Source organism: Lepidothrix coronata, unplaced genomic scaffold, assembly GCF_001604755.1.
Source record: "Lepidothrix coronata isolate B3197 unplaced genomic scaffold, Lepidothrix_coronata-1.0 Scaffold32, whole genome shotgun sequence".
Classification (NCBI taxonomy): Eukaryota; Metazoa; Chordata; class Aves; order Passeriformes; family Pipridae; genus Lepidothrix; species Lepidothrix coronata.
This window is the reverse complement of record NW_016690212.1, coordinates 6587049-6598426: the sequence shown is the minus strand read 5'-3', so window position 1 is coordinate 6598426 and position 11378 is coordinate 6587049. Positions and strand designations below refer to the sequence as shown.

Genomic DNA, 11378 nt, shown 5'->3' with positions numbered 1-11378 from the left:
AACACTGAGTAACATTTGAATGTAACACAGGAAGTCAGTTGCCAGTGAAATGTAAAAGATTCAGTAATACAAAGGAAAAAAAGAAGTGGCAGCTACCCCCTTGAAAGCTCTTGGCAGCAACCATAACAATGCAGTTCTTCGCTACCCAAAAATATGTACGAGGATCTAGGAAAACATCTAAATTTCTGCACGTCATGTCATTAACTGGGATGCCACTGCAAGTGCACAGACATGTCAACACTGCCACAGTCAGGCCACAGGCCTTGGGCAGATCTCTCCAATCTGCACAAGAACAAGGGCCAAGAGAGACAACTAAAACACTGGAGATTTCAGCCAATATAACAAAGATTTATGCATCACCAAAATCCAGAGAAGGGGCAAAATCAACAAGCAACGACTAATTTCAGTACACCAGAAGGCATGAAAGATTTATTGCTGAAGCAAAAGTCTGAAGATGAAGTTATATGCAACAGGAATAAAGGTTATAGCACAGGACCACTTGAAATCAAAGCAAGACCTTTGTCAGACTAATGAAGAATTTGGGAGGTGAAATTTTCAGGACTACTCTCACCTCAAAGAACAAACCCATCAAAATGGACACACCACAGGGAGAGGACAATACTTCTGTTTTTATTTTAAAAGCTGACACCTGTGAATGCAAAGGGAGGTCTGGTAGGCATTGGTAATCCCAGTATGGTTTATATGCTGTCTGCAAGGAATTCTGATAGAAGTGAGAATCTAGGCTGTCTCAAAAAAACGACAGAAAGCATAAAAATCATGAAAAAACTGCCACTTTTCTGAATCTCTTAAAATTCTGAAAGTGATAAAAAAATGGGTTGAAGATGTGACAGTTTAAAAGTAAAATCTCAGAACCAAGAGATACCTGAACATAAGTCTGAGGCCACATCAGCCAAGACCACTGAGCAGGTCTTCAAAAGGAAACAAAGTTCTACTCTTAAGTGTAAAGTCATATTTGCTAAACCATTTTCACAGATTTATTATTTCAGTCTGGACAGGGCCTATGCTGCAGAAAGTTATCAGCTGTCCCAGAGGGTGTACACACTTCACTAAAATCTGACAGGTTACAAAACATTACTTGAACCAGCAGGAATGGTCAGCACATGCATCACCAGCACACTGGTAACATTTCTATTTTAAGTCAACTGAATAGTTTGGGGGGTTGTTTTGTCTGTATTTTATTTTAAAAAGCAGTATCTGGCAAGCCTGGGTTTGCTAAAGCTGGAGTCTTTGGCTAATCCCCCTGGAAAGCTTAACACTTGGTGCAAACTACAACCTGCAGCTCTGCTCTGTCACTGTTCTCCCACGGCCAGCACAGAGAACAGGAATGGAAGGCTACATAATTGTGTACACATGTTCATACAGCCAAAGAGATTATGGGTGGAAGGTTCCAGATAATCCAGAAAACACAAAGGGAGCTGAGACCACATTCCTACTATCAGGAAGGCTCAAATTCTTACATGAACCAATTAATTTTTTCAAATCAGAGTCTGCCAGAGTAATGATTTACCATGTCATACACGAATTTGCTCATGGCGTGAGGGGAAAGTAAGATCCCTGAGGCTGCAAAACTGGTAGTAATCTCTTAGCCAGCATCAAAGAAAACAGCAGTAAGACTTGAGGACGTTTTAGCCACATCCAAGAGACTCACGTTTCTATTGCTTCTCTAATATGTAATTATGGCTATGTAGGAGTAATGTTTAGCAATTCAAATATTGATTTAATTAGTAATTCCTTGACAGACCTATTTTAGATTAAACAAATCAGGGCACTCATCTATTAAATAGCTGATTTTAGTGCCAGGTGTGAGTACATTTTAAATTTTAACAATCCATAAGCAAAAGACATTTGCAACAGAAGGATCTCAGGTAGTTGAATTAGACATCACCTGAAAATCATGTTGTTCTATTGCTACAAATCAAGCCAAGTGATCACCAAGTGCACTGAAAGTTATAAACTGGGTACATAAAGATGTACAACTTCCAGAAAGTTCTACAGAAAAATCCAAACAAAAATCAGATACAGAGGGCTTTGAAAATAACAGGCCTTGGATCTTAAGTTTTACATACTTAGCTGAAGGACATGCTCAGGGCAGTTTACTGCTATGTGTAGCTATCTGAAAAAGACACATCATTCAGCTGTGTTTGAACTACACAGGAATACATTACACAGAGAATAAATAAGTTAAGTGACAGAGTTTTGCCATTACCACATCAGATGCTAGCTAGCCTCAAAACCCTCTTCCCTCAGAACACAGCTTAAGAGAATCCAAGTGTTCCATAGGTGGGGCAGGAGAACAGTTAACTTGGACACCGCTGTTATTTTCTTACTGGAACACCTGCTTCCAAACTGTGACTCATGAGGAACCTTCCTACTATACACAATGGCAAGTATCCTTATTGCCTGGCACTATCAGCACAGGGAGCAATTCAAATCCAGATATGTCTCTGTGAATCACAGGTCACTGCTAAAGTTGAGGCCTTTGTAGCTTGATAAGTAACCATTTAAATATTATGTGTTTTAACTTTAGTCAGATTACTGATTTGAGGGGATGGTTGCTTTTTTGGTTTGTTTTGCCAGGTTTTTTTTCCATGTGAAATGGAACTGTCTTAACTGTGCCTTGAGCACAATGAAGAGGCAGGCACGGAAGGGAGATGGCTGCCTTGCACCAGCTCCTCTGGAGAGATGCAGGTGGGTACCGGCAGCGCTCCTGGAGGCCACCAGGTGCCCCCACAACAAGGAGGGCAGTTTATCTCTGTTCCAATTTATATCTGACAGCAGGAGTTTGGGGAGTGCCTTGAACGAGCACCTGTAAGGAGTCCTGTGAAGGGATGACTGATTCTGCATTCTGACTAATCTGCATTTACAAAGATGCCTCAGCTCTATCTCAGTTTGCTACAGCTCCTCACCCACAAGGTGTAAGGGTATCCTATGCATTAGTGCAGGTAGAAACACAACCACTTAAGAGAGGCAGTTTAACTGAATTATTTTTTGCAGACCCAAAAATAAAACCAATCTGTTATTATGAACCTTTATTAAGCGGCTCACATTTCAGTATAAATCACACTAAAAAGATTTTTAAAAAAGATATTTACACTACAGTGCTGACACATTTAAAATGAAAAAATTGGTATAAATAAGCTCTATGGAAAAGCCTGGAATTGTCAAAAAGAATTCTGGCTCATCTTACAAAAAATATATATGTTAAATGTCAGCTCTACTCTAAAACCTACAACTCAAAATTATTTAAAGACTTCTTTATGTTAAACCTGCAGTGTTTACAGTGCATCTGGCCCTAAGTGCTTTGATACTTCACAGTTATGGACAGGCACTGAGGAATGTTACAAAGCTACATAACTATTTTCTGTAACAGATGCGAAGGCAAGTCACAAGCTTGCCTCACAATTTATGATCTTTACATTATTACATCATTAAGTTTAAAAAGGAATTTAAAACCATATATACAAATTTAGCACAAAAAATCATCCTCTCTTTGTCCATGCAGTTTTGGATATGATGAACTATGTTGTCTTGTATCATCTGGATGTACGTGACCTCCAGAGCACAACTTGCCTTGCAAGTCCTTGTTGCCAGGTTCAAATTTAGAATCCATTTCCAACTTTAATGATGTCAACTCAACGTGATCCAGCCTAGACTGAACATTCTGTCCCCCAACGTCATTAGGGGCCACTGTCTTTTCAGCAAGATCGACATTCATGGGCTCTTCTTTTATCTGGTGAGATGCAAGAGGTTCGTGCTTTATCGGCATAAATTCCTGCTGCAGGTACTTGGTCTGCAGAGCATCTGAGAGTTTGGTGTCTTCGGAGGTATCTTTGCCCATGGTACAAACTCTCTTGTCAGTCTGAAGTCCAGCAACCGAAGACTTGGGGTCTGCAGAGGTCTCTGCTTCAACAGTACTCATGTTTTGAGAGAGTTCTTCCTCTGAATGGTAGAGCTTGAGCCGGATGTGCCAAGCCAAACTGCACACAGCTGAGACTGTTTTGAACTGGTGAACAACATTCCTTGGGATAAAATAAATGTCATTATCGAATAACTGGATTCTGGCATATCGGATGCCTTCCCTTCGCAGCTGATTAAGTTTTGCATCATCAACCCACTGGACACACTGTAGGGAAAAAGTGGGGGGGGGGAAAGGTGAAAACTCTGACTTAGTACTCAGAGGACACTGATCATCAGTTCTTAGCATGCTTACCTGTGAGAGTGGAGGCTCATGCAAATCTAACTGCATTCGCTGAACTACCTCCAAGAAGTCCTCAGCATGAAAACAAATTACATCTTTGGTTATACGAGGCTGCTCAGACCTACAGAAGAGCAAGAAGTGCACAGTCAGGAGCTGAAATGAGCATGCCACATAGGATAACAAGAAATCTGCAAGCAAGGATAAAGCAAATTATTTAAATTAAAAAAAAAAAACAATTCTAGCATAACCTAGATTTCTAAGAAAAAAAGGTTGACCAAAATGGTTAATTCTAAAACACTCTATCATTGAACTGGTTAAACAAATTAACCGGAATTTCTTTATAAGTGGCAGTAAAAGCAGCCATAAAAGGTCAACAAAACACACAATTTTTCATTTCTATTTTTAACTGACCTCTTGTCTGCCCTGATGCCGACACACAGATGCCCCAGATACGATGGGCTTACTCTGTCAACACTCCAACATGATACTCTTATCAGGTACCTCAGAGCACACAGCAGTCTGACTGTGGGCACTATGGCAACCACTGCTCAGTATCTCAGCCTCAAACGCCTTGCTCAGAGTTCGGAGTAAGAGCTGATTCTACATTAAGCTGCCACAATGCCAGTAATCAGCCAATACTGGCATCCTTCGCAAAACAACCCTTAAAAATACATCCCTATTTGTGCTCACTAGACAGCTACAGGCATTAGGCTTTGTCTTCGTATTCAAACTGCTAGGAGAAATCATCTCTTGTCCCAAAATGTCTCTCCCAAAGAAATGCACACTATATAATTCTTCTGGAGACACTTTCTAGAATTAGCCAACAAAAGGCAAAAGCAGCTACAATCTTTATCCCTTTCTGATCTAAAGGCCAAACTCTGTTCCTCACTGGAAACACATAAAACTAATCTCTGTGTGTTTGTGAGGAGTGTTTGATTTTTAAAAGGATTTTTTTTTTAAAATGTGGTGATAGGAAGATTTCATTTATATAGGATAAAGCTCATTCTGGAGTGGTTTTGCAAGTGCAATTTCTCAGCCAGAAAGAACCTGGTTGATGATTTCCTTCCTTCCTCCTCCGCAGAGTCCTCCTGGGGCTCACAGGAGTGCAGCACCTCAGCCCACAGCTGGCACAGGTTGCACACATGGCTGCTGCCCATCAGAACCACGGACTGGAACCATGGATCGGAACCATGATCCACCACTGTCCTCCTGCCTCCCCCACCTGCGGGGCCAGGACAGCTCCTGACACCCCTGGGTACATCCCTCGCCCCACTCCTGCCCCACAAACGGGACACAAATCAGACTTACAGGGGCCCAGGGGAGGAGCTGATGCAGCAAAACTGCTTGATACATTTCAGAGTCTATTTAATGGATCTGCAAATGCACTTTTTTTAAAAACAAGATGATAATTTATTTTTATGTAAATATATGTGTCACGTTATTACCGTTCCAGGAAGCAGGCAATGATGTACAGTTCACTTGGGCTTTTTAAACTTCAGAGACGTGTTTATTTTATTTAGGTCATGACCTCAATAAAGCAAAAAATAACCAGTCTGAGGCTATTTTCAGGAGAAAAAAAAAATCCCCGAGTATGCTAGAGAGACTTTTCAGACCACATTATTTTACTTCCAATTTTACAAAGATTAAAACAGTTCTCTATATTTTGATCTATATACCCCTGAAGAGGATTAAAGCACTGAAAGCAAAAAGCTTCAGAAATGTTTCTAATCAGTGGCATTAAAAATATTAGTTACATTAATCTACCTTTTATAATGTAGATGTTTGTTTGTAAAAAATATTAATTTGCGTTTGAAGTTACCACTATTTGTAAATGAAGTTACCACTATTTGTTGATGAAGTTACCACTATTTGTAGATGAAGTTAAGAATTAAAATAGATTGAAAGAATATTTCACGTCCTAAGAGAACTTAAATCCAAAACAATGTGTTTTCCCAGCACATTCTGGTTTATGTATTATCATTCCTATTCTCAGTCCCTATATATGTCTCCATCAGGATGCATCACCAACTGCTGCAATTCTGTATGACAAAGCACAACATTCCTTTTGCAAACAACTGAGAAAAAAACACTCAGATAATTTTAAATTCTGCATTTGTAGATTTTATCGTTAGCACAACTTTGAGATATTTTGTAGAACCTTAAATTTAGAGCGTACCCCCAAGCAAAACAGTACCACAGTAGTTCAGTTAACATCCAAAAAGGCATTAAATCAAAACAGAACTGTAAGATGGCTTCAGAAAAACCCATTTAAGCCCCTATTAGAGTATTAGTTAAAAAAATATCGTAATCCAGTAATTTTACAAAGTATCTCAAATCAAGAGCCTGTCATATTTGGGAAAAGAAAAATTATTTTTTTCTTATTCAAAATACTACGTTTAATTTCCAGTCATGTCCTCTAACCCTAAAACCTGCTTTTTGCCTTTCAACAGTTCTGTTCCTGCCTGTTCTGAACAAACCAATTATCCCACCTAACACCAACATTTGTGCCTATCAACTACTAAATAAATTCTACTTTCTTTAAATCTACAGCAACTTCTTGATTATAAAGCTTTTTTTGGCACACTCAATCCATTTTCATACTAACTAAATACAAACAATCGACTCAGTTCAGCCAATCCAGGAATTGCTTTATTTTCTCCTCATAGAAAACATGAATTTTAGATACGTTATCATTAGAACATGTCCATTTTTACTGCCATAGTGCCTTAATTACCCCAGAATATCTCCAGCTTTTCAGGTTCAATGAACTATTCAAAGAGATTTTAAAAAAAGCAAGCAACCAAAAAAACAAACAAGCCAGATTTCTTAAAACTTCCATTCATGTTGCTTCCTTTAAAATAAATCTACTCACAGATTGCAAATTATGGTAAAACTAATATCTGAAATTATTTTAATGTGTTACATTAATCAATGACGCTTCATTATCATAAGCCCTGATTAGGTCTCATCATGTAAGTACACTGAAGTGGCTTTTCAAAATTATAGAAAAGTGGAAACGGAAAGGAGAAATTATCATTTAGGCCAAATCAAGCTTGAAATACATAATTTTTATTGTGTTGCTTGTGCTGTATATTTTCCTCCTCTCCAAACATCAGTCCCAAATTTTTTATTCTGCATTAAAAGATGTCTTTTCAGTCCTTATGCTGAAATCATCAGTCCTTATGCTGATATTTCTTTTATGTTCCCCAAACTGAAGTACTTTCAACTATGTTATGAAGCTATAGGATGAGAATCGGAAGAATTACTATCAATTTAAATTCTTATTAATCTCCACAGAGAAGTGTAGGGAACAGAATAAAGGTCTCTATGTAACCTTTGTTGATCTCACCAAGGCTTTCGATACTGTGAGCAGAAAAGGTCTGTGGCAGATTTTGGAACGTTTAGGATGTCCCCCCAAGTTCCTTAAAATGATCATCTCACTCCATGAGGATCAGCATGGCCAAGTCAGATATGGTGATGCAGTTTCTGAGCCCTTTCTAATTACCACTGGTGTGAAACAAGGCTGCGTTCTTGCACCAACTCTATTCACAATCTTTTTCAGCATGGTGCTCCAAAGGGCCACAGCAGACCTCGATGATCAGGACGGTATCTATATTCACTATCGTACTGATGGAAGCCTTTTCAACCTAAGGTGACTGAAGGTCCACACCAAGACCTTAAACCATCTTGTCCAGGAGCTGCTCTATGCTGATGACGCTGCCCTTGTTGCCCACACAGAAGCAGCCCTGTAGCGTTTAACATCCTGCTTTGCAGATGCTGCTGAGCTCTTTGGGCTGGAAGTCAGCTTAAAGAAGACAGAGGTTCTCCATCAACCTGCACCTCAGCAAGTCTTCCATCATCCCCATATCACCATTGGCCAATCAGAGCTCAAATCAGTCCAGCAGTTTAATTACCTAGGTAGCCTCATCTCCTCAGACGGTAAGAGTGACGGAGAGATACACAACAGGTTAGCAAAGGCATACAGTGCTTTTGGAAAACTCCACAAAAGAGTATGGCGTAATAAACACTTGAAGCAAAGCACCAAGATCAGTGTTTACAAAGCCATAGTGTTGTCTACTCTCTTATACGGTTCCGAATCATGGGTCATCTACTGCCACCACCTGCGTCTCCTAGAACACTTCCATCAACGCTGCCTCCGTACAATCCTAAACATCCACTGGTCAGATTATGTGACCAATACATCTGTTCTAGAGCAAGCAGCAGTCACAAGCATTGAGGCCGTGTTGCTGAGAACACAGCTGTGTTGGGCAGGGCATTCTCCAGGATGAAGGACCACCGCCTCCCTAAGATCATGCTTTATGGTGAACTTGCCACTGGCTGCCGCATGAAAGGAGCCCCGAAAAAAAGATACAAGGATTCCCTGAAACAACATCTCAGCCTTGGCCATACTGATCAACATAACTGGTCTACTCTGGCCTCAAATCAGGAGGCCTGGAGACACACCATCTATAACACTGCTGCTTCCTTTGAGAACGCACACAGGATCACCCTTGAGGAGAAAAGACAACACAGAAAGAATCATGTCTTGCAGAATATACCACCTAAGGAGTCTTTCTGCTGTGCCTTTCGCAATCAGATATGTCTATCTCGTATTGGCCTTATTAGCCACCAGCATGCTTGTAACAAATGTGGATAGAGCCTTTCCCAAATCTTCGTTCGCGAAGCCTAGCCATGATGATGATGATGATGATGATGAAGAATCTCCACAGACGTCCAAGTTCAGGGAGTGGGGCTTTGTTTGGTTGTTTACTTCCTTCGAAAGTCTCTCTCTCATATGTGCAAAGTGTAATTTAAAATACTCAGACCTACACAGTTATCTCAGCTCTTGCCCTGCTACCACTGCTTAGTCTTAATTCACCCCAGTGTCTCAGCCAAGGCAAGCAGGAAGTTGAAGGCTCTCACTATCACCAATCTGAAGAGGAAGGAAACTGCAAAACCTCAGAGCCCAAAAGACAAACACATTACTACCTGAACAATCCAGTTCTTCCCCAATGGCAATTATTCTATTTTCTACATCAGTGAACTCCTGCACCGTAACACAAATTCACCCAAAAGGGAATTTACCCTTCTAATTTCTAGACACACAAAGAGCAAAAGGTATTTATAGCGTTTACGGAGGCAAAGGTAAGATCCAAAACTAAGGTTGTTCTCCCAAAGCAAGATCAGAAGATCATGAAAAATGCTTCTTAGATCTGGGCCAGGAAGTCCATATGATTATGAGCTTTTTATTTGGCCAATATGTAAACAGCTTCAAATGAGACACATTCATTTCCTGAATCTTATGTGGGAATTCCCAGGACAGACACCAAAGAATTTTGCACAGCTTCCAACAGGATTCTTCCTAGGTGATCTACCATAAAAAAAATTAGGGTTTTAACAGCCATGACTTGGAAGCAGAAGCATAAGAATTCTGCTCATCTCCACACATGTGTTCAAAGAACTGCTAGAAGGTCTCCATGTGCACCTATGAGGCAGCAGCTCAGGTCAGTCCATGTGCACCATTTAAAGCAAAACCAAGAGTGAAGTGTTTTTACATCATCTAACACGAACTCAGTTACAGCAACTCAATCACAACTGTCACTGCAAGGTACCTTTCTAGTTTCTACCCCACACCAGAGGCATATGCAATCTAGCAGAGGACAAACATATCTAGTGCCCAACCAGTATCTACCAAGTCTTCATCAAATCTCTAATCTTAGATTAACCCATCCTGCACTCCTTCTACCAACTATAAATGGAAATTCAGGCAAACAAACATTTTTCAAACCTCTAGGGGAAGTCAACCAGCACCTACCACTCCCCACAGTGCACAGCCTTCAACACTCCCACAGCAGCTGTAGTCTGTCGTTCAAAGCCTTGTCCTATGTGATCTGCATGGGCTCGGGTCCGGTCTTCAAATAGCATTTCACGGGGTTCACTGGTTCGAGGTAGGTACTGCAAGTTTTTTATTTCATTGGTAGTTCTGTGTAAGAAAAAACAGTAACAGTGATACAGAAATTTCTCTGAATCATCTTATTTCCACCATAGCCAACTGAATTGGTTTTCTCCCTTCAGTGAGAACATAGGAGTTAAATGAGAAAAACAGTAACTGTTAAGACAAATTAAAAATGTAATGAGCTATGCAAAGAATCAGAACACCTGTTTCGACTAAAAAAAAAAGAATCAAAATAAGGACAAAAAACCCAACCAACACTAACAACAACAAAGTGTCATGTCCCAAAGTGGACTAAAATGCCTTAATGACTGAGCAGCCTCACTCACAGTCCCCATACACAAACACAAAGAGACCCAGAGCTCTATATAAGCTCCGACTTGGACCCTCAGCCCTGGTCTGTGCCATGCTGCAGGAGCACTGGTCTCCATCTCAGCCAGAGGTGTGCTGGGCCACAGACTTGCTTCTCAGCTTGTCCTCAGGACAGCTTCATCATGATGCACCTACACGGCAATCTCTGGACCTGATCCTCCCTGGCAGACTGACTTCCCAGCTTGATCTCAGACCCGCCCCATCACCACACACTTGCCTGACACACTGGGGTCTGGGCTGAATCTCATCCCCAAACCCCATGTCTGCCCTACCTGCTTTCCTCAGGCACTGTGAGGCCATGGTCAGGAAACTGCCAGCCTGACTATCAGTTAGAGATTTCAATTGTCTCTGAGGTCTTTCTTAACCGTTCCTGTTTCTACCAAACTGCTGGAAAATGTGTATTTAGCTCCATGTTGAAGAACTGGGTATGACAAACAGCAAAGGATTATTTCTTCAGAGTTTAACAAAAGTGAAGGAAACACTGCAGAGTTAGAATAGAGACACAAGACCATCTCCCTGGCCACCTGGAGCCAACACTGTGTGACACATTTTTTCCAAGAGCTGTTTATAATCGTAACATAGCAAAGGTTGGAGATTCTCTAGTCCAACTTCCTCCACTCAAACAGAGCAATTTGCTTGGCCCTGTCCAGTCAAGTTTTGAGCAAGACCATGATTCCACAAGCTCTCTAGGCAACCTGCCCTAACTATCCATACAGTACACCTTTTTTTCCTTATTTTAAATGGATTTTCTTGTAATTCAGTTTGTGTCCACTATCTCTGGTCCTGTCCTGGGAACTACTGAATCATGTCTTTCTTACAACCTCCTATGAAATG

General features: G+C 40.7%; 1 protein-coding gene across 1 annotated transcript in view; it reads right to left on the bottom strand.

The window, feature by feature from the left end:
• Positions 1–401: 401 nt before the first annotated feature.
• The window catches only part of RSBN1L (round spermatid basic protein 1 like), a 52475-nt gene continuing 41498 nt past the window's right edge, over positions 402–11378 (bottom strand). Inside the window, exons 6-8 of the mRNA XM_017811459.1 lie at positions 10035–10202; positions 4232–4340; positions 402–4144 (exon numbers count right to left, since the gene is read on the bottom strand). Of these exons, the coding sequence (XP_017666948.1) occupies positions 3488–4144; positions 4232–4340; positions 10035–10202 (934 nt within the window). The 3' untranslated portion in view covers positions 402–3487. The remainder of the gene's footprint in view (positions 4145–4231; positions 4341–10034; positions 10203–11378) is intronic.